General features: G+C 46.2%; 2 protein-coding genes across 3 annotated transcripts in view; both read left to right on the forward strand.

The window, feature by feature from the left end:
- Window positions 1-18,389, forward strand: part of cachd1 (cache domain containing 1) — a 65,647-nt gene extending 47,258 nt beyond the window's left edge. The window contains exons 13-27 of the mRNA XM_076277861.1: window positions 907-1,075; window positions 1,814-1,956; window positions 2,497-2,678; window positions 3,354-3,464; window positions 6,139-6,261; window positions 7,473-7,572; window positions 7,852-7,968; window positions 8,256-8,416; window positions 8,953-9,039; window positions 9,755-9,871; window positions 10,379-10,530; window positions 12,029-12,190; window positions 13,326-13,403; window positions 13,654-13,755; window positions 16,131-18,389. Coding sequence (XP_076133976.1) covers window positions 907-1,075; window positions 1,814-1,956; window positions 2,497-2,678; window positions 3,354-3,464; window positions 6,139-6,261; window positions 7,473-7,572; window positions 7,852-7,968; window positions 8,256-8,416; window positions 8,953-9,039; window positions 9,755-9,871; window positions 10,379-10,530; window positions 12,029-12,190; window positions 13,326-13,403; window positions 13,654-13,755; window positions 16,131-16,381 — 2,055 coding nt within the window. The 3' untranslated portion in view covers window positions 16,382-18,389. The remainder of the gene's footprint in view (window positions 1-906; window positions 1,076-1,813; window positions 1,957-2,496; window positions 2,679-3,353; window positions 3,465-6,138; window positions 6,262-7,472; window positions 7,573-7,851; window positions 7,969-8,255; window positions 8,417-8,952; window positions 9,040-9,754; window positions 9,872-10,378; window positions 10,531-12,028; window positions 12,191-13,325; window positions 13,404-13,653; window positions 13,756-16,130) is intronic.
- Window positions 18,390-21,326: 2,937 nt separating this feature from the next.
- raver2 (ribonucleoprotein, PTB-binding 2) overlaps window positions 21,327-22,982 on the forward strand; it is a 70,569-nt gene continuing 68,913 nt past the window's right edge. For both annotated transcript variants that reach the window (XM_076277864.1, XM_076277865.1), the window contains exon 1: window positions 21,327-21,598. In XM_076277864.1, the coding sequence (XP_076133979.1) occupies window positions 21,350-21,598 (249 nt within the window). In that variant the 5' untranslated portion in view covers window positions 21,327-21,349. The remainder of the gene's footprint in view (window positions 21,599-22,982) is intronic.

Raw genomic sequence — 22,982 nt, forward strand, 5'->3', positions numbered from 1 at the left:
ATGGCTGAGTGGTTGGGGCTATCAGTAGTGTGTTCATATTTATGTCTTTGAGTGTTTGCTGGCCATTGCCCCTAATAATTGCTGTTTTGAGCCGAGGTTATTGTCCTCCCCTCTTCGGCCTTGACCGGTGCTGAATTGCTCTGCTCGGACAGATAAGGCCGACGAAAACGCCTTTTCATCGGAGCCAAAGTTATCTGGACCGTTCCCACGCCTGTGTTTGCTCTCGTGTGTTGCCAGCAGATTCCATAAAGCGTGTTTCATTTAGCATCACGCTGACAGCTAAGAGCGGCCCTGGGTCTGGCGCCGCCATGGGCCTGCACACATTTATCTCCCCAGACGCCGAGCGCCCGCGAGAGGCAGATAGAGAGGAGACGTGAAGGAGGGATAGAGAGGCGCTGTGACAAGTAGAGAGAGATAGAGAGGGGAGAGAGAGACGTAGAGGTTGTGATCGGGATAAGGAGGAATGGATAGAGTCAAGCTGAAGATAGAAAAAAAAGGGGGGGGGGTGATTATAGTAATAAAATGGCTGATGCTTGACGATAAGCATACCCCCTTGAAAGCCCTCCTCCACTCTGGAACGGATAATGGCGCTGTGTGTGTTTGACTGCACGCGCGTGTGGATGGAAGTGTGCTAAAGCAGCTGGAATGGAAAATAAACATCTTTACTACTTTCATTACTTAAGCCAACCTTTATACCCTCAGACCTTTAGAAAACATTTTCCATTCATCTGCTGTTTATTTTCTGCAGTATACAGTATTTCAGTGCTCATTCATACAACCAAAGTGCCTCTCATTATCTCACACACACACACACACACACACACACACACACACACACACACACACACACACACACTCACACACTCTTCCCTAACTCCTGTTCATCTGCGTGTTGGCCATGTCCAGGTGCAGGACACGTCGTTCATCCTGTGCATCGTATACGTGCAGCCAGAGATCCCCGTGAAGCAGCTGAAGAACCTCAACACGGCGGCCAGCAGCAAGCTGCTCTACCACCGTCTGGACCTGCTGGGACAGCCCAGCTCCTGCCTGCACTTCAAACAGCTCGCTACCGTTGGTGAGCTAAGAGCACACGGCTCTGTGTGTGTGTGTGTGTGTGTGTGTGTGTGTGTGTGTGTGTGTGTGTGTGTGTGTGTGTGTGTGTGTGTGTGTGTGTGTGTGTGTGTGTGTGTGTGTGTGTGTGTGTGTGTGTGTGTGTGTGTGTGTGTGTGTGTGTGTGTGTGTGTGTGTGTGTGTGTGTGTGTGTGTGTGTGTGTGTGTGTGTGTGTGTTTGTGACTGTCTGTCTGTTTGTGAATGTTTGTGTCTGAGAGAGCCAGAGTTATTGTTCTATTGTTTCTAACAATAGCTTTTGCAATATCGTATCCAAACTGTCATGATAATCAACTCAGTATGAATTATGGGAGAGAGAGTGTGTGCGTGTGCTTGTATGAGTGTGTCTGTTTACATGTTGCTGTATGTTTAGAGAGGGAAGTGGATGCATGGGTGTGTGTTTGTGTCTATTTTGAATAGGAAAGATTTGTGTGTTTGTATCTTGTCACATTGTGCTTGTGTGTGTATGTTGTGTGCACACATGCAGAGTTGCGTGCGGGAGGGTTCTCTTAAGGGGTTTGTAAAGGTGTACTAGGGCAATATTGTGAGAAGATTCGGTTTCCTGTTATTGTATTTGGACGACCATCCCACTGTTTAGAGAGTGTCCGTAAAGGATTTATAAATAGTCCCCCTCTGTAATTTGACCTCCTTTTTCACCTTCCCTTTCTTTCTTTCTTTCTCTCCTCTCCCTCTCTCCTTCCACAGAGTCTCCTACTGTGATGCTGGCTGCTGGAAGTTTCTCTTCCCCCTATGAGCACCTGAGTCAGCCTGAGACCAAGCGTATGGTGGAGCACTACACCGCCTACCTCAGTGACAACACACGCCTAATAGCCAACCCTGGACTCAAGGTACACACACACACACACACACACACACACACACACACACATACATACACACACATTATGCAACACTGGCTATCCTAGGGAGAGGGCACACCTTATTTAGCCATACACACACACACAGACACACACAGAGACACTGATAGTGGCAACACATGGTTCAGAGGCCGCTTTAGATTCAGTGGCAGTGCACATAGAAATGATACAGAAATTAATTGAAAAGCTTCTTCACAAACATTTTTGAAACGCTTTTGAAATATGTTGTATTTGCATTCTTATACTGAACATACTGTAAGTAACACTATTTTAGTGAGGAAACTGACATACACCGGCAGCCATGTATAATTCTATAGAGGTAGGAAGCCTGCTTTGTGTAGGTGTGTGCTTGTGTTAGTTTGTGCGTTCATTGCTTTTCCTCTTGTGTGTTTATGTACACATAGCAGTGTGTGTTAGTTTGGGGCGGGAGGGGGTGGGGGTGGTGGACTGGGGGATCTTCCCATGCCCGTCTTACAGGAACCCTGCCATGTCTCTGTCATTGTCCCGCAGTCTTCTGTCAGGAACGAGGTAATGGCTACCAGTCACGTCACCGATGAATGGATGACCCTTATGGAGATGAGCAGCCTCAACTGCTACATTGTGCGCCGTTACATAGCAACACCCAATGGGGTGCTGCGGATTTACCCGGGCTCGCTCATGGATAAAGCTTTCGACCCGACCAGGAGACAATGGTAAGATTTTTTTCCCCCTCTTTTTTTGGAGGGGTTTGGGAGCTTTTTGAAACTCTTCCAGAAACTCCCAGTGTGCATCAAGGAATGGGTTTCAGAGCTGTTGCGCCTGCCTGGCCAGGGGCTTATTGGACTTTCTAGAAGTTTCCCCCGAGGAGAGCTGTGTGTATTGTTTTGGGGCTTGAAGGAACTGAATGGTGGTTGGTGTGAGCGAGAGAGGCTTTAAGACGCCATACTGTTTTCTCATGGGACGGGCGGCCAAGCCTGGGGAATGTGTCAGGAGCGAAGCTTTGTGTGGCTGAAATGGGAAAACATAACCAAAATCACATTGGGCTTTACCCCCCCCCACACACACCTAAGAGCTGTCAACACTGTCCATGTCTTCAAGTGATGTTTTTAATTAAATACTGTGGGGTAGGATTGGGCACACTAGCCTGCCAGAATTTTGAGAGGATTTATAGAAAATGGAGTGAATAAGCCAGGCAGCATACTTCCAAGGTCTTCACTGAGATGCTGTAAAAATCCTCAATCTCATCTTCAATGTATTTACTAGCTTGGCAGAAAGTCTTGCTATAAAACAGTGGGTTTTTTGGCAGACAGTCTTGCTATAAAACAGTGGGTTTTGAATGGCGTCTCGCGTGTTTACCTTGGTGAACTTTGACCCTGGTGTTGTTGCAGGTACCTACATGCAGTGGCAAATCCTGGCCTCATCACGTTCACAGGCCCGTATCTGGACATTGGAGGAGCAGGATACGTGGTCACCATCAGCCACACCATTCACGCTTCCAGGTATGGACAAACACACACACACACACACACACACACACACACACACACACACACACACACACACACACAGAGATCATACGTGAACCTCTAAGCACATTGCATTGAGTTAACTTGTAGGCTGTGCATACAAGCGTAAACAGATTTAAGCCCCCATCCACAACACCAGGTATTGATTCAACACATACATACTTAAATAGAAACACACATATATGCTCTACCAAATCTACAGGCACAGAAAGCACAAACAGGATACAGATGTCCTCAGGGGCGCCTTACGCCTTAGTACCACCTGAGGCCCCTGGGCTATATGTTTTTAAGCCCCCCCCCCAAAACCGCAAAAATTAATTATGATTAAATGACACCTGGCCCGCAATCTGACCCGCCTATTAACATAACGTGCGCTTTTGGTACATAACATGCAGTGTAGCCTAGCATTATTGAGCCTATGTAAAACCTTTACATAAACAGGAACAGAAAGCCCTCCTTAATCACATCAGGCTACCCATGACATTGCTTATCAAAAAGGCTAGCTGCACGAAAACAAGCGTTGAACTCTTACAACACTGGCTGGCTAAGTTAAAAGATGCGTTAGGCTACACATATGGACGTTTCAAGCTTTTCAAAAGTGCATGTGCTTGTAGTGTCGGGGTGTTCCGCAGGAGTTTTTTTGAAATTCTGTCCACTTAACACACCATTTTAACGCAGCTTGGGAGGGACAGAAATACTTTTAGCCTACAGAACAAGCAGCTGGCTCATGTGACGTCAACATTGGTGACCTTATGCATTATCACTATACTACCCTACATGGAGACATATCTCACGTTAACAATGGAGAAAACATAACACAGGCTATTATTTGTGCGAATGGGTTGCTGATCACTAATTTATTTCTTTGCGCAACAGCCCATGTTCTGCGTTCACTCCAGTGAGACAAGTGAAATACATGCTTTTAAAGCCCTTTCATTGCCAGGCTATTTGCTACGATATTTACCTGCTATGCCTTCTGTTTTCATGGGCAGTTACAGGAATCCACGTCATTCGTTTATCGTTGCTTTGTAAGTTTGTCAGTCAGTTTCAGCCTCTCCTCTAGCTCCTCTACACACCCGTTGGGATTTATTAAGTTTTGTTACATTTTGTTACACTTTAGAAGAGAAGACAAAGGGGGCCTCTGCATGGATGTCATCGTAGAGCAGTGTGATGTGCTCAATTAGGCTAGCTCCAGAGTAGCCTAGGCTATGACTGACGCCGCGAATACGGACACGGCCGTTTAATTTTATTGATCATCATTATTATTATTAGGAGGCCCCTCATTGGTCGAGGCCCCTGGGCTGAAGCCCAGGTAAGCCCCTGCATTAAGGCGCCACTGTGGATGTCCTTATTTTCACACTTACACGCACACACACACACACACTTACGCACGCACGCACACACACATATGCAAGCACACACACATATGCAAGCACACACACACATGCAAGCACACACACACACACACACACACACACACACACACACACACACACACACACACACACACACAGAGCCTCAAACTCACTCGTATAGATAGTAAGGTTTTTTTTTTCCCTGTACACTCCAACCAATCTGCCAACACCTACTCCAAAAAATACTGTACATGTCCTGGGTCATGTTCTTACGCTGAAGGATTTCTAGCGCGCACGCACGCGCACACACACACACACACACACACACACACACGCACGCACACACGCACACATGCACACACCCCACCCAGACTGCCTAATCTCTCCATACACCCACTACAATCAAAGGAAACTGCAACATGTGCTTAGATCAGAGATAAACACACCATATCTCAGGCGCTGGAGTGCCTAGCAGAGTGTGTGCATGTGGAGAGGAGTGTGTTTTGGAAATGATCATGAACTTGCTGGCATTGGCCCAGGCACACAGGTGTAGCCTATATACTACTACAGAGGGGCATGTTTCTGAGGCTCTCTCCCTCTCTCAAACCAGAGGGACCGAATTAATGCACAAGTTAGACTATTTACACAAGGGTCTGGTCCAGCATAGGTCTTTGTCATGCTTAAAGGAGCTCTAAGCGATGTTGGGTAATGTCACTTCTGTTGACATTTAAACAAAAGAGAGCTAGCTTGCTACTCCTTCCCCCTCCCCACCGTGCAATTGAAACTCTCCTAAACGCACATCTCGTCGGTGATTGGTTAGAACAGTTTATGTTTTTATGGTTCAGGCTGGACCAAGTTGTTTTTGTTGCCTGGGCTGTCCACAGAGGCAGTGTTTTTTTACAGTGTATCCAGGACACAGGCAGCTAGCGGATGGTGAGGTGATGTTTGCTGTAAGTGCAAAAAATGTATTGGCTTAGAAACCGCGTAACATCGCTTAGAGCACTTTCAAACAACTGGCATTTGTCATTTGTCATACACATTGTACATTCCCGAGGGTGTCCCACCAGTCCGAATTTGATATGTGCCTAATCCAGAGTGAATTCTAAAGTGTCTTAAGAAGCCTAACAGACTAACGTTTCTGAGGAACACCTGGTGCCCTCAAATGCCATTATGCAGTACGTGCCTGTGTTTGTCAGTTTGTGCAGGTCTTACACACCATACTGTATCTTTCCCCTTGTTCTCTGTCTCTTTCTCTCTGGCTGTTTGGGTCACCCCAATCCCCGCTCTCTCAGTTCAAAGATGGCGCCAGGCTCCGCTGTGGCAGTGATGGGCATCGACTTCACACTGCGCTACTTCTACAAGGTGCTGCTGGACCTCCTCCCCATCTGCAACCAGGACAAGGGCAACAAGATCCGGTAAATTCCCTCACCACCTTTCCTCTAAGGCCCACTTGCTCACGAGAGGTGTCCAGGGGTGTGCCTGATCCGAGGTGCTGGAGGATGTGCCAGGAGCTCTTCTCTGAAAGGCCCGTCTCTGTGACTGATCGCATTTGCTTGAGCTTTAAGAGACCCTTTCACTGGGTTCATCCCCGGCACTCCTGTGCTCTTAGCAACGGAAAACGGCGGAGAGAGTTCAACACAAACACACACACACACACACACACACACACACACACACACACACACACACACACACACACACACACACACACAGAGAGAAGCATAGCATGTATGTGGACGGATACAGGCACTCACACATACACAGAGCCACATAAGGGAGCCACTCTAGTGTGAGAGGGTGAATGAGCGAGGGAGGCAGAGAGGGAGACAAAAAGAGATAAGCTGATTAGGCGTGCATTCCAGACACATCCTGTTATGTTAGGTACTGGCACCCGCGCTCTCCACCCCTCTTTAGCCTCTCTCTCCCTCCATCACATCCTGTCTTTCAGCCGCTCACTCTCTCCTCTTCCCTCTCTCCACTTTTCCGCTTTATCACCACTCCTCCTTTCCCTCCCTCCTTACCTCTTTGGCCTTTTTCAGGCATGGTCCGTTGTATCGGCCTTTCCCTCTGCGTCTCTCCCCCACCCCATCCCACCACATACCCCCACCCCACCCCTCAGCCTCCCCTCTTCTCCCCTGTCCTCTCTTTCTCTCTCTCTTTCTTTCTCTCTTTCTTTCTTTTCTTTTTTCTTTCTTTCTGCGGGAGGTAGTGGAGGCCATGTCAGTGTGTCTTTGGGGTAGAAGTCGTGGGTGCAGTGGCCATTAAATAGGATTAGCCCAGTGTGTGTGAGGGAGAGAGAGAAAAACCGGCAGAAAGAAAGAAAGACAGAGAGAGAGAAAGGAAGGGAGGGAGAGTGAGGAGGAGAGTCCGACCCAAATGGTGAGTTCTGAGCTGCTGTGAGGCCCAGGGGATCTGAGTCTCTCTCCCATGTCTGGAATGAAGGCCTGCACCTGGGTCTTTGCTTCCCTTTACCACTGTGTACACATCAGATCAGTCCACATAGGTCTATTACAACACCAGGACAGTCAGACACTGATCTGAGCTCAGTATCACACAGAGGCCACAGGTTTGAATGTTTTAATGGTGTTTGCTTGTGTTGTATGATGTATTGTCCTGTGTGCCACAGGTGTTTCATCATGGAGGACAGAGGTTACCTGGTGGCCCACCCCACCCTTATTGACCCCAAGGGTCACGCCCCTGCTGAGCAGCAGCACATCACTCACAAGGTGAGCAGAGGAGACCATCTGGCCTGGCTTCCTACTCCATGATGCTCTTTCTCCAGGATCCTCTTTCTTCCACTCCAATTCTTTCTTTTGTTTCCATTCTTACACTCTTGTACTTCTATCCATCTTTAATCTCTCTCTCTCTCTCTCTCTCTCTCTCTCTCTCTCTCTCTCTCTCTCTCTGTCTCTGACTCTTTCTCGTCCTTTCCCTTAGTCTCTCTTACTCTTTTTCTCTTGGGCTTGTGAGCCTCCTCTTAATCTTGACACATTTGTGTTGTCCAGGAGCCTTTGGTAGCCAATGATATCCTGAATCACCCTAACTTTGTGAAGAAGAACCTGTGCAACAGCTTCAGTGACCGCACTGTGCAGCGCTTCTACAAGTTCAACACCAGCATCGTGGTGAGTAGGATCCAGATGCTCTGTTATCTGATGAGTCATCTGTAGTATAATACTGCCACCTGGTGGTTACTCAATCATACGCCCGCAGCAATGTGCAGAGATGGGTTTCAAAGATGCACGCATGTTCTTTTCAGAAAATAGAATGCATTTTAATTTCATCTTACATTTCAGAATTTTGTTTCAAAATATGTATTTTAAGATTGCCCCCATTGGAGTGATGTCTGTGATTGGTTGTGCCTTGATGTATGAGTGAGTATGGGTCTAAGAGGAAACTTGTCTGTCTCCAGGGTGACCTGACCAATCTGGTTCATGGCAGCCACTGCTCTAAGTACCGGCTGACGCGCATTCCTGGCACCAACGCCTTCGCCGGCATCGTCAACGAGACGTGCGACTCACTGGCCTTCTGTGCCTGCAGCACGGTGGACCGCCTCTGCCTCAACTGCCACAGGTATGACCACACACACACACACACAGACACACCAATACATGTATACACAGACAGGTTCCCTCTGAGCTTCTACATGTCTAAAAGCATTCATGCATGAATGACACACACACACACACACACACACACACACACACACACACACACACACACACACACACACACACACACACACACACACACACACACACACACACAGGCAGACATCCCTTATAACATGGCACCTCAGCTGATAGCCCTGGTGCGGACATACCCATGGTCTAATTCAATTATTATGTGTCACTGACTACTATCCTGTCAGTATGACAATTGTTGTATATTTATGAAATTATAGTATATTATGACTGATAGATACCATTCATGTTGTGTTTTTCCTTAATGACAATTGATAAGTTTGTCAATCAATGATTATTTCTGTGGGGTCTGTTGTGTTGCTAATGTGTGAAGCCATTTGAGTGATTATGTTCCTCTTTTCTCTGAAATGAGCCCTGCCTGCCTGGAATACAGGATTAAAGTGTCTGTGTGTTTGCTCTTCGCAGGATGGAACAGAATGAGTGTGAGTGTCCGTGTGAGTGCCCCCTGGAGGTGAACGAGTGCACCGGCAACCTTACAAATGCAGAGAACAGGTATGATGTTTTATTTTTTATGCGTTGAGCCATTCAGATGCCAGGCTCTTTCCCATATTTCTGCTCCCTCTCTCCATCACTATGTCGCTCTGATTGTGTGAATGTATGTAGAACTGCATTCAGCATCACAGTTCTGTGTGACTGCCCGCCTACCATGCCAAGATCTCAGCAGTCACGATTTCTTGATAACATGATTGCAGTGTGTAGACTGCAATAGAAAAGTGTTGAAGGAGTAAGATAACTGGGCTTTTCCAGAAGATTCTGAACGGCGGTGTTGCATCAGTCCTTCAGGGCAGCATGAAAGCAACCATCATGTTCCAGACAAAAGGGCTACGGCAGTCTGGCAGAAAGAAAGAGAGGAGAAAAGACGTGTTTTGTATTTTCTTGCTTGGTGCTGTCATTCAACTCCCACTCACTTAAGACTATTATAATCCCGCTGTTAATGTGTGTGTGAGTTTGTGCGCGCACACACACATCCACATAGTTGGTTGTGTGTTTGTGTGTGTGTGAGAGAGAGAGAGAGAGAGAGAGAGAGAGTGAATCCATGTACGCATGACAGAAATGGTGTAAGGAATGTTTTGTTTCCCTGTCTCATTAATGCATGTGTGAATTCAGTTACAAAGTATTGTGTGAGTCTATATTGGAGAGTTAGCACGCGCGTGTGTGTACCTGAGTTATGTGTCTGAGGATGTGTGTTGGTGTGTGTAACCCATAGGAACCCGAGCTGTGAGGTGCAGCAGGAGCCCTTGTCTCTGACTGTAATTGATCCCAGCCTGCAGGACACGCTGCCCCAGTGCATCAACACGCGCTGCAGCCAGAGATACACCAGCAGGTACACACCGCACACTGACCTGGGGTCAGCTCAGCACGGGTCACTAACCAGCCCAGCTCACACATCTCATCAACCTTTCACATGGCCACTGGTCTGTAATGAGCTTGTAATCATGCTGTAGAGCTGTCTCATTGTTTGCGCTTGTAATCATGCTGTAGAGCTGTCTCATTGTTTGACTCTCAACTTCCACATATGAGCCTAACTGCTCATTAGACATTAAGCATTAAGTTACCATGTGAACCACTGGCAGGAAGTCCTTTTCATTCCCACCTACTCAAACTCTTTGTTATGTATACATTAAAGGCATCACTGGCCTTGTGGTGTACTGTGTATTTATGAATTAATTCATTTCACTGCATCACAAGTTTGTGATGACACAAGTATACAGTTGTAGGATAATAATTTGCAACAGCTGGGATCATTAAACTGCCACGCTGTCACTGACACAACGATTCATTTCTGTAATGACTTGGTGAGAGTGATTTGATTTTTTTTGTGTATGTGCAGTGACTGCTTTGGTGTGCTGGACTGTGAATGGTGTATGGTGGACAGTGATGGGAAGACCCACCTGGACAAGCCCTACTGTGCCCTGCAGAAGGAGTGCTTTGGGGGCATTGTGGGAGCCAAGAGTCCTTATGTGGATGGGATGGGACTACTAGGTAAGTTATCACAGTCATGCAGTTTGATATAAAAAAAGAGTGGAATCAAACAGGATTTTCTTGATGGGCATTTTCTACAGACATACTCTCTTTTGTGCGAGTTCAGAGGGAATGAGACTGAAAGGTGTTGAATAACACTGCTTTGCTTTGCAAAACTATGCAAAGTGGAATGGCATGTTCTACCCCCTTGTTCCTGTTTAAAGTCTCAAGTGTGACCGTTTCAACAACCAGGCACTATTCAGGCTGTTAATAACACCTATTAAACATGAACAGTGTTGTCTTCTTCAGACGAGGGGGTTGAGTTAAAAGCATTTCTGACATTTCCAATGAAAAAGGCCACTATGAAATTGTCAACGATGTGGGAATGTGATTATGGGGAAGGGAACAGAAGGTGTGAGTCACAGCAGTCTTTCACCTCATTCTCCTCTTTAATGGCCTCTCTTCCTCCTTCTCCCTCATTTGCCTCATCTATCCAAGGCTCTCGCACTTGTCTCTAGCTTCCTGTTTCATCCTTGTTTTTCTGGTTTCTACCATGGTAATCTTAGAAACCCCCCCCCCCCCCCCCTTTCCCTCTCTGTCTGTAGACAGAGCCGGAGGAGATAATACCAGTAATCTGACTGAGGCATCTGAATATCCTCAGCCTCAAGTTCACAGTGGCTCTCATATATGTATTTTGTGCGGAGATGAGTGCTTCTGTCTTTCAAGTGTGCTTTTGAAATTGTTGATTTGCCCCTCTGTGTTTTGGATGTTCGATAAATCATTGCAGTGTTTGTGAGGGTGTGGACACATTTTGTAATCAGGGTTTAATGAAAATAAGGTGGGAACATCAGGGGATTCCCTGAAGCTCATGTCCTCAAAGTGCTTTTATCTAGATAAATGTGGATGAAAGAAAACATTCAGTTCAAGAAGCACATTAGCCTCAGTCTCTCTTACACTTTTACTCTGTTTAGGAGCCTGGATAAGTACATCAGCAAAATCTCCATGGCAACAGTAAACAAACCAGGAGGGGAGGGGAATACAGGATGATACATTGTCAAGCGTTCTTAATCAATCTTCCTTTTGCTTAATGATAGACACTGCAGGGCAGATTCCAGCAAAACTGTGGAGTTGGAATCTCTAATAAGTTGAAATTCATGGTTTACAAAACCATGTCTCGTGTCAGTACCTCTTCCACTCTGGATGCATTAAACACATTCTGTAACTCAGAGTTATGAAACAGCCATTCCAATTTTGCTTCCACATATGGGCCATGGAAATGGTCGTCTTCCACAAGTGCATTTACTGTCCTGTGGGATTTCCCTTGCTGGGGTTGGAGCTGTTGACCTGTGCATCAGTTTGAGTTGTCAATATTTTATGGAGCTGCAGCTGATAAATGTGCAGATGAGCACGCAGAGAGCAGAGAGCACTCTGTGCACATGCCCAGACCCCCACTACGCTTGAGACACACATGGAACCCCCTCCTCTAAAATTCTCTCCCTTTGTTTCCTCGCCTGCACAGATGAAGAGGTGGCATCTCTCAACATGATCAAGAGTGCGCCGGTCGGCCCAGTGGCTGGGGGGATTATGGGATGCATCATGGTGCTGGTGCTGGCGGTATATGCGTACCGTCACCAGATCCACCGGCGCTCACACCAACACATGTCGCCGCTGGCTGCCCAGGGTGAGGACTCCTTCCGCTTGTAACACTCCCTCACATTTGCTGTCTGCTGTCCACACATATTTATGCCAGTGCATTTCTGTCACATCCTGAATTTGGTTCATTTGAGTTTGTTTTTTTGCCCTTATATTTATTCCACTTGTTCTAAATCATAGTGAAGAAAAACCTTTGATTAGCACAAACAAGATCTAATCTAGAGACACCTGCGCTTTGCTGTCAGGTTAGAGAGCGATGATTTGAGGCCATTAGGCCAGCTGGCTCTCACAGAGGGTATGTAATGTTATTAGCTCCTCTCCCAGTTAAAGTGCTCAGTACGCTCAAGTTGATTCAATATGCTTCCCCCCATGGCAGTAATGTTATTAGCCTGCTGATAATGGGCTAACTGCTGTTATTATTGATTAACTCTTATCTCACTCATCCCCTGACTGAGTTGGCCATGGAGAGGATTTTAGAAAAGACTCCATGGCCACATGTGTTTGTGTATGTTTGTATGTATGTGTACATTATGTGAATGTAGGCTGACGTTGTGGATGCATTGCTGAGCATGTCTCTTTCAGTGCAGGCCTGTGCTGGTGTGATATGTGTGTGCACATGGCTGTGACTACTGGAGTTGTCTGTGTGTGCATGAGTGGGACTGTGTGTGTGTGTCCGTGCCAGTTAAAGCCAGGGCTTTTTGAGATGATTAAATTAAGTGAATCCGTGCCCTTAAAAGGCTGACCTTCACACAGCACTGCTCCACTGCCACCGCTTCAACCACAAGATAAATCCCCATTATTATTGCATAATCCCCCCTTTTCCACACACACTCTTTCTGTGTGTGTGTGTGTGTTCAGCTGTCACCTTCGTATTCTGCGGATGTCATTTTGAAGTTTTAATTGTGCTGACTTGCTGATGAGGTGCTAGCCGTCTCCTCAAACATGTCTGGTCAGACGGGGCCGGGCATGAATGTGCGCTCGCGGTGGCGGCCTCTTATGAGCTAACGCTGCGCTCATCTCCATATCTGAGCAACGCCAGCATCAAAGGCAACAGATGAAGCGGCGAGCTGTCAGATGATTGGCAACACCACCAGCCATGAGTAATCATGCCCACTCTCTAAAGCAGCAGCGTCTCACTTCTCACTTCCTCTCTCCGTCTGTAGAGATGTCCGTCAGGATGTCCAACCTGGACAACGAGAGGGACGAGAGGGACGAGGACAGCCATGAAGACCGGGGCATAAGTAAGCACGGGCTGGGCTGCATGTGAGAGATAGAGAAAGATGTAGGTTCATGCATGTGTATGTTTGTGAACCCCTGAAGAGGTAAACACCTTGTGTGTGGGAGGAGGCATTGTTGTGTTCACATACAAAAACCACGTCTGCATCAGTGCCATTATGTATTGTATGCAGGTGCATTTGTTTCATAACACCATCATGCTCAAACTGTAGCCCCTCAAACTCACCGCTACTCTACTCTGAACTCTCCCTGCAGTCAGCAACACTCGCTTCATTGCTGCAGTCATCGAGAGGCACACACACAGCCCAGAGAGACGCCGGAGATACTGGGGCCGCTCGGGGACCGAGAGTGACCATGGTGAGTGAGTGTGTGTGCTTGCTTGTGTGTTTTGCTGGCATGTAAGTGTAAAAGGATCAAGGGGGAGACACTTCCACATTGAAGATCAAATTTAAGGGGGATAAAAAAAGTAGGGCATGTGCAAACAAAGGCCTGATTGTGTCAGAATGAGCTTCCCGTTAAGCATTCCCGGAGCATAAACCTCCTGTATTAAGAGCCGGGAAAAGCAACCAAAGACAAGTGAAGTTACTTAAAAGCAGCTCTTTCAGGCACAGGCAAGGCACACACTGCGTGTTAAGGCCATTTGATGTATTTTTAGTGGTGTATGCTACTGTACTTGAGTTCTGGAGCTCACTGTAGCACTTTATTCTATTTAGCCACTTCAAACCTTCAGAGGCCAAGACACAGTGGAAACTAATGTGGATTTTTGTCAGGCCCAGCCACTAGCACTAGTAAGGGCTCAACTTAAATTTAAGTTCAGAGTTTCAAAAAACCTTAGCATGTCAGGAAAAAGAGTAACAAAACACGGATCAGGATCTCGTCCACGTGCGGAGGATGGCTCCGAGCTGGAGGTTCTTTCTTTTCTCGCAGCCTCCCAGAGGGCAGCGAGGTGCCCCGGAACACATTGTGTAACTGTCAGGGGGGCAGAGCTGCCCGTCTCCAGAGAGTGGTAGAGATGGAGGGATGAAGAGCAGGAGGGACTGGCGGATGGAGATGGAAGGATAGTGGAGGAAGAAAGGTGGAGAGTGTTGGGGTGCCTGGGGAACAGCGGGAGAATAGCTCACTGGAAAGTTTCTGTTTTGCGTGTGATTTTTTCTGGGCTCTGTCAAAGGTGCCTCCCACTGCTGTTACTCACTCAAACAGCTCAAGGGACCTTTCTGAAACAAATCAATGCGTGTGTGTGTGTGTGTGTGTGTGTGTGAGAGAGTGTGTGAGTGTGTGTGTGTGTGTGTGTGTGAGAGAGAGTGTGTGTGTGTGTGTGTGTGTGTGTGGAGGAGAGCTCCAGCGGTGGCCGATGTGCATTCTGACTCACTCCTCCAACACAGTGTTCAGAAGTGCGAGTGTGTGAGCTTTGCTAGCCTGCAGGCATGAAATGAACCCACTCCACTGGCGTGGCTCAGAAAGCCTGCTGCTGCTGCTGCTGCTGGAGCTGGAGCTGATGAGGGAAATTTACTGGAGTGCAGGCATCATCACCAGGCCTTTGCTGCTTTGCTGCATCATCAGTTGAAGGTCACACTTGATGATGACCTCCCATCTCTGTTTTGGTCGGCCCGGACTGAGCACTTTAAAAAGTTCTTGGCCTTCTGGCTTTTCCTGTATTAGTATAATGGTGCTCTAATAGTCGGGTGAAGTGCCTGTTATTAGCACCACAAAGTTTCACACAGAGAAAACACACACATTTAGTGTACAAACCCACAATAGAATAGACTATATCTGCATAGCTATCAGATCTACTAAAATGATATGGATACTAGAATAAATGTCATTGATTGTGAATTAGATCTCTTATCAGTGTTTTGCCATTTTAATTTTTTTGAGAGTGCACAGAAGGAGAAGTGCAGGCATCTTGTGCACCACGTCCACTCACAGCTTCACTAGTAAAACAGAGAATTCTGTCTGATTTTGACCAGACATAAAGCTCCTCTGTTTTCTCTAATGGAATGTGTTGGCTTGAGGGAGCCAATGTTGTGCTTTCAAGTATCAGATGTGGAGACTCCAGCACTGGGGGAGTGAAGATTTCAGAGGAGCAAAATAGTCCTTCACACACTCAATTTTTCTCTGTGTGTGTGTGTGTGTGTGTGTGTGTGTGAGCATGTGCGTGCGCACATGCGTGCATAGAGATACACTCAAACTTCTCTTGTGGATTCTGCAGAGGTGGTTGGTATCAAAAGGAATGTGATTCTGAAGGCAGATTAAATGAATGAGGATTCTAATAAAGTTTGAGTGGGGAGATGTGCTGTAATTACTCTAGTGTGCTGTAAATGCACTGAGGGAATGCACAGAAAGCAGCACTGCTCGTGCTCTTGATTGGGTTTCTGTCAAAAGAGGAATGGAAACTTGAGATGGATTTCCATGCTTTGCATGCATGCACATAGTTGAATTGTTTGAATTATGTGTGAATTATGTGAGTAAGTGTGATATTCTGATTTCACACTTACAGTGGGAGATGGAGCCTGAAGTTTCTTGGTGTTTTATGCCCCCAACGTTGTCTTCAAGGCAGCGCTGCCTGGAAGGCACTAGGGTTAGGCATGGGTTAAGGTTAGGGTTGGGGTTAGGATTAGGATTAGGTGCCTTTAAGTCAGCGGTGGCAGAGCTGCCTGGAAGACTGGGGGCATAAAACACCATGGAGCGATGCTGAACATTATGTAAATGTGTGTGTCTGTTCTCCTCTGCAGGCTACAGCACCATGAGTCCTCAGGAGGACAGTGAGAACCCGCCCTGCAACAATGACCCCCTCTCGGCCGGAGTGGACGTGGGTAACCACGACGACGACCTCGACCTGGACACGCCCCCGCAGACGGCCGCGCTGCTCAGCCACAAGTTTCACCCGTACCGCTACCCCCACCACCATCCGCTCCACACGCACACACACACGCACCACCTGCAGGCGGCCGTCACCGTGCACAGTGTGGATGCCGAGTGCTGATCCAGATGAACCCACACCCACCACCCAACTCCTGCTCCCCACACATCACCTTAAGACAGCCTCACCACTGCAACCCACTCAGCATCCATCAAAGCTCCGTCAGCCCTCCATCCCCAGGTGATTGATGCTTTGGCAGCCCTCTAGAGGTGAGCAGAGGCTGGGGAATGGAGAGGACCAGCTCCCCTTCTCTGTCAGTACTGAGAGACCTGACTGGACTTATCAAGAGGGTTTTGTCTGATTATCTGTCTGTCGGATTGCGTTTGGTGGCAGGGTTGCTGGTTGTGAACTTGTTTAAAATTGTATACATAAGCATCTCAGATTTTTAAAGACTAATAGAAAAAAAATAGAAGATCAGAGGATTATTTTTCTACTATTTATTTAACTGGAAATGGAACAGGGATAAGTCCATTGGAGGATCGGACACAGACTGACCGGCTGAAGTGGACAGAGTGACCTGAGGGCTGAACTAACTTCTGGGCTGCTGGACAAAGCTTATGTGGGACTAAAGCTCATCTGCCCATGGACACAATAGAGGAGGATGGGGGACTCTCCTGCTCCCCCGCTGATTTGCCACTTCTTTTGCTGTGATCATTTTTCAAAATGGACGGGGGGAAAAAAACTGTATTCTTGTGCAAATGAACTAGGCCCAGGTTGCTGTGTACAAAGCGATGAAAGGATATTCCAAGGCTGCCCATCTGTGTGATGGCGCATGAGGTGTTTGGAGTCGGGGAGAGTGTTGGCCAGATTGCCTGATGCCGGTCCAACGGTAGTGTTGCGTCACTCGAGGCGCGGAGGAGAGATGAAGAGACTACAGAAGCCTTTCTCTACGGAGATCACATGGCTTCCCAAAGCACTCGCTTTCTAAGCCCTGAGAGAGAGGACTAATACCGAGACTTATGACCGCCAATAAGCTGGCTCTGTAATTTGTCTGCATTATGGACCTGTGTGTGTGTGTGTGTGTGTGTGTGTGTGAGAGAGAGAGAATGTGAGAATGCAAATGAATCTATATGAAATTGAGTGTCTTTTTTTTTCTGCAGCAATTTGTGCCTGTGCAAGACAGCACCCAAGCGTGTGTGTGTGTGTGTGTGTGTGTGTAGTGGGTCAAAGTGGATGGCGTGCATGCAAGTCATTGCGCAGTGTTGTTGTGAGTGTGTGGGTGTGGGTTGGTTAAGTTCAGATGTACACAGCCGCAGAGATGAAGCATCTTTACTGAGGGTGATGCCACACACTTATTTTAAAATTATAATTAGACGATGATGATGGAACAGCCTGTTTCTTTCACTCACTCACACACACACACACAGGCACACACAACTGATCCAAATCATTCTGGCTCCACCCAATGCCTCTAGTTGTGTGATAGTACTGTGCTCATGTCAGTGTGGAAGCATAATTGTATGGCCATTTTGTCATCGCTGTAAAGTGTGTGTGTATATACATCTAAAGTCTAACAGATAGCTATACATGTGATGTAAACTTCACAAGCCTTGCATTTGTTTTCCAAGTTTGTTTGTAAAGTGAGTCTGGCGGTCATTTTGAATGTCCATTTCTTGGGGGAAGATGACCATTTTGTGAGCATCAGCATTTAGATTAGTATTCATAGTAACAGGGACGGTCGAGTGCTCCGCGCAGCTCGAAGGTGGCTGTCGGGGTGAGAGCCATGTCTTGTGAACAGATTGAAGGCGGTGATGCTACAGCCGTATAACAAAATATTTAGGTTTCTGGATGAGACCATTTTTCAGTTCACATCCACTGCTGCTGCCAACACCTAACCACCACTGAGATTACAGATGTTTTATTTTTAAAAGACAATTTTAAGGTTTTTCTCCCTCCAGAAAGATCAATAACAGTATTTACCAGCTGTTTTTAAACAATCATATCTGTGTGTATACTGACACTATGAATTGCATTAATTGTACCTGAAGGAAAGTTGAGTCTGTATGCATCATTCCTTTTTTATGTTCCCTTATATAACATTATACAGATATGAAATGGCCATTTATTGCAAAGTGAATGTGATAAAAGGTCCACTCTCAATATGTGTCTAGGTGTCTGATTGAGCATGCATCCAGCATCATACCACCACACCACTTCATCAGTGTTGCAGGAAAACCGCAAACCCAGCTACTGCCTAGTATTAAACAAAAATGTGTGTGAAAGAATGTAAAACATGGTTGGTGGCCAAACATGAAGTATGCAGATTATGTGTGTGCCAAATTTGGCAGTGACTGTTATTTGAAATCAACACCATGTGCTATTTCTTTCCGTGCCCCATGGTTTCAGTGGCGATCCATCTGGCTGATACTGTGGCATTGTTTGGAGTGGCCTTTGCATAATTAAAGGGTAAGGCCAGGAGAACTCTGCAGGGGAAGGGTTGCCACACAGACAGATTAAAGGGGCAGGATTAACATCATGTTCCTGACCACACACAAAACCTAAATCCATTGTTCAAACAATCAATCTTCTGTTGTGTGTCACTCCCAATGTCACAGTCTGACCAATATAGTGAGGGATTGTACAAAAATCATGGGATAAGGTCACCAAGAGTCAATGACTTTACGTAAAAAATATTAGTGGGGTGTGTCAACAGCTTTTGTATGCAAATAGGAGCGCGGGGTTGTGAGTGGGAGGAAGCGTGTGTATGTAATGGGGGAGTTGTGTGCATTGTAGCCTGAAAGCATTATGTTTTATTTAGCACCATCCTGGTGGTCCACAGACGAACGGAAAGCATATTCTCGCACATATTCATGGAATGTGTTCATGCCTGTCCGCGGTCACTTTCAGCAGCATATTTTCCCAGGTAGAACATTTTGGTAACACAAGCCATTTCCCATTTTAAATACATAAAGTGACATCTTCCTAATAGTGATGACCGCTCAATAGAAAATATTGACTTTCGCTTTGTCATTCTGCCCTGCATTTTCCCCCTATGGATTATTATGTTAATAAATCAATATTTCACTCGTTGACTACGCAAACGATTATCCACAGGTATTTGAGAATTTCCCTACTAATATGGAGAGAAATGTCATGTTCTTAAACGTATGGTGATATCGATGCATCTGTTGTCACAGAGACTACTTGGAAGAAGATGGGCAAAGATGCTCTGTGACTGTGCGTAATGACGCCGGGCAGGAAAGTGGAGCAGCTCAGCTCGAGCTGTGGGGGAACCGTGAACTAAAGTCGGCTGCCAAGGAGCTGCACAGAATTAGAGCAAACTGGGTGTCCAAGTTTCCTCGGGCAGTTTTATGCGAGGCGAGCCGTAGACGAGTTAACGTGCACGGATACAAGAAGACCACAGGCCATCCGCTTCCAGGCACTCCGTTTGGTTTTCTACACCAGGAATTTGTGCACTGTATTAACGTCTTTCTTTCAACTTCAGCACCACTGAAACGATTAAATATCTTAAGTTTAACATCTCTAAGAAGGCTTGTCCTCGTCTCCCAGGCTCTGTCGATCATGCATTGCTATGATGACTCCTCTCCAAACGCCTTCTCGCCCCCTCACCTACCAGAATGCAGGCGAAAGGGTTCAAGGTTCCCCGCGCTTCCTTACGTAAACGCATACGTCCCAGGTGTTCTGCTGGCCCGCTGTTCCGCTCTGCTACTAGGCCGCCACCCACGCCGTGCTTTCTGCGCATTTGAAATCTCCCCGGCTCCTCTGCTGTACTCCCACTCAGCAGGGCTCGCAATCGCATTTGCTGTGGCCCTTTCTTTGTAATTACTCATTTTCACCAAGCTGCAGTTGAACACTTCACAATTTTGACATATTTATGCTGTTTGCATGTTCTGCATTACCCATGTTCTCCCCACAGTCTATTTTGAGAAATTCTGCACCTCATCAGAGCCTATATGCAAAACGGGGAGTTATTAATATGCGCATAAGAAGAAGAAAATTGCCGGCAATATAACACATTTTATTTATGCCATTGTGCTATCACACAGGTCTATCCATCTCCAATAACCAACCATTATTCTTGGAAGGCGTATGGGCCTTTCATTTTAATATATACTCTTTTGATCCCGTGAGGGAAATTTGTATTGTACAATTGTAATGTATAGTTAACCCACAAAGATACCTTATTGGCTTGGGGTGTTTTATTGCAAAATACAGTGACCTACTACCCAGGCACTACAAAGTACCTTGGCATTCATTTGTCAATATTACAATGTTATAATGACCAAACCTGAGCTGCATGTTGCTACAAAAGGGTGGTAAACACAGGAGTGTGGGCTGGGCTGTATTCAGTGCTGGCTCCTCTGCTGTCAGAATGCATAAAAGTGGGTTAAGTGGGTTGCAAAGACAGTGTTTATCTGGAAATTGGAAGCATTCATTCATAGGCATTATGGGGACGCTTCCTAGGGAGTCTGCCAAAGATGGTATTTAACGCTCAGTCTGTGAGTCGCTTACTGCACTGTACTCCCACGAGAGACGGCCTTACTGCCTCTTTGCAACAGTCACTCATTCCCGCATCTTGTTTCCACAGACACCAGAGCAGACCAGAACAGAATGATAGTTTCTTATTTTAACGACGACAGGGAAAGGGTCGTTTCGTGTGTTAGACTTAACTAGACTGCGCATAGTTAATTTGAAGGCGTGCTTTCTTGTAGGGGAGATTGGACGTGTGTAATAAACTGCTAAATGGCACGTTATAACAGTGTCACAAGAGAAAATTACCAACCTTAGTCATTGCAAATTGGATACCCTATCAGAGGAATGGCCTATTAATGCAAACGTTGTGGGAATCCACGGGACGGCGATAAATACCTGTGATGGGTTCGTTGGACAGTCTTCACTGTTCTTTTTTTCGACAGTGGGGGTCGCCAAGAATACTACACTGAATAACTCTCAGGCCTGTGGGTACGGTACCTTTCCGTCAACTCCGCTGTCGATGGAAGCCACAAAAACACAGACGCCCACCTACCGCTATCGCCGCTCAGCTCTACACTCTCTACCGAGCCCTTCAAAATGGCGGCAGCTTCCTCCATCCAGCCGCCGAGCGTACACGCAATAAAGCAGGAAAATTCACCTTTCCCGGACTCCGACAGCCCGGAGAGCCGGCAGGATGAAGACGCGCCATCCGAGGGTACGAGTCTTCGAGATATGCCAGATTTGGACCCGGAGGAAATCGAGAGGAGGTTGGAGAAAACTAACCGGGAGCTGAGCAACAGGAGAAAAATCCTCATCAAGAACCTGCCACAAGATACAACCAACCAGGTAGACAAACTTGACATTTTGCAAGTGTCACAACTGAAAGTTAACGGAGTCTAATAGTACAGACTAGAATGTTATCCTGTGATACAAACTTTTTCCGCTGACATGTTTTGTCTTAAAGCTTTAACAGGCAATTGCGTACTACCTGCAGGTGTTAGTTTACTACTTTGTTGCACTTTTCTGTTCATCTCCATTTAAAAAATAATTAATTTAAACATTTACGAAAATGCAATCATTGGGTGCATATTTCATTGCATAAAGTAGCTTATATTTCATTGCGCAAAGTTTCTCTTCTGGATACGCGCATTACCCGCGGAGGCTTAATAGCCTAATTTTATAGAAATATAGACTGATGAAATAAAGCGAGCAGACAGCGAAACCCAATAGCTGTTCGAATGTTTGCACTCGTTTATTGACCACGCTCGGTTAATGATTCATGTCTTCATCGTAACCGATACCTACAGATTATTATTAGAATAGCGATAACTCGAGTAATAGTTGTTCACTGGCCACCAGTATTATAGGAACTGCATGTGGATTCTCAATCAACGTGAATCCTCAACTGTTAATTTTCACCGTTTTAACTTTTTGCACTGTCGCATGTCATGTTTTGTACTATATTCACGCAATCGCGAGCTGTTGCGAGCGATACAATAATATCAGATGGTGGGGAGTACATCAAAGGAAAGCGCCGAGGGCTGGGAGCGTAGTTACATTAGTCTTGAACCGATATTTCCTCCATCTTATTATGAGTTGCTGGCTATTTGACAGCTATTTAATGCCAAAGCCCTTGAAGAGCCCCTGGAATACGAGTGTGGTTACTTGTTAACTTGGAAGTTGTTTGTGCACACCGAGCACCGCGATCAGAAACCTATCTATTTGATCGGGGCAGTTCCTGCATCTTCAGTGCAGGGTGTTGTCTGACACTTCGGTGCTTTATACTATTAGGTTTCATAATATATAGCTATGATTTTGATGCGTCCTACATTCCATGTTATGTGGCTATCTCTAAGAAATATGTTCTGCACACGTAGTTTGATGAATAAAATGTGTATTTTTTTCCAATATATCATTCATGAAATGCTATGGTTTATGAAAAGCTTTCGAGGGTTAATACGAGCTTCCTTTACATGTCTTGTTTTATCATGCCTTGCACAAGTTCAAGACAGTCTACAGCAGGAGTAGGCTTAGTGAATTTCATATTCTGCATGGAAAATATGGAATATATTGGAATATATGGAATATTTTCCACATTGTTAGTGCAAGCAAACATGACAGATTGTAGATACTTGGTCATATAGCCCGATACCAGAAGATTCAGACAGCACTGAGGGAGTAGAATCTTGTTAGGCAGCGGCATGTGTGTGTGTGTTTGTGTGTGTTTTGT

Source organism: Alosa pseudoharengus, unplaced genomic scaffold (assembly GCF_046254945.1).
Source record: "Alosa pseudoharengus isolate Yale_2024_CS ecotype anadromous, Long Island Sound unplaced genomic scaffold, YU_APseudo_1.1 YU_APseudo_1.1_scf_11, whole genome shotgun sequence".
Taxonomy (NCBI): Eukaryota; Metazoa; Chordata; class Actinopteri; order Clupeiformes; family Clupeidae; genus Alosa; species Alosa pseudoharengus.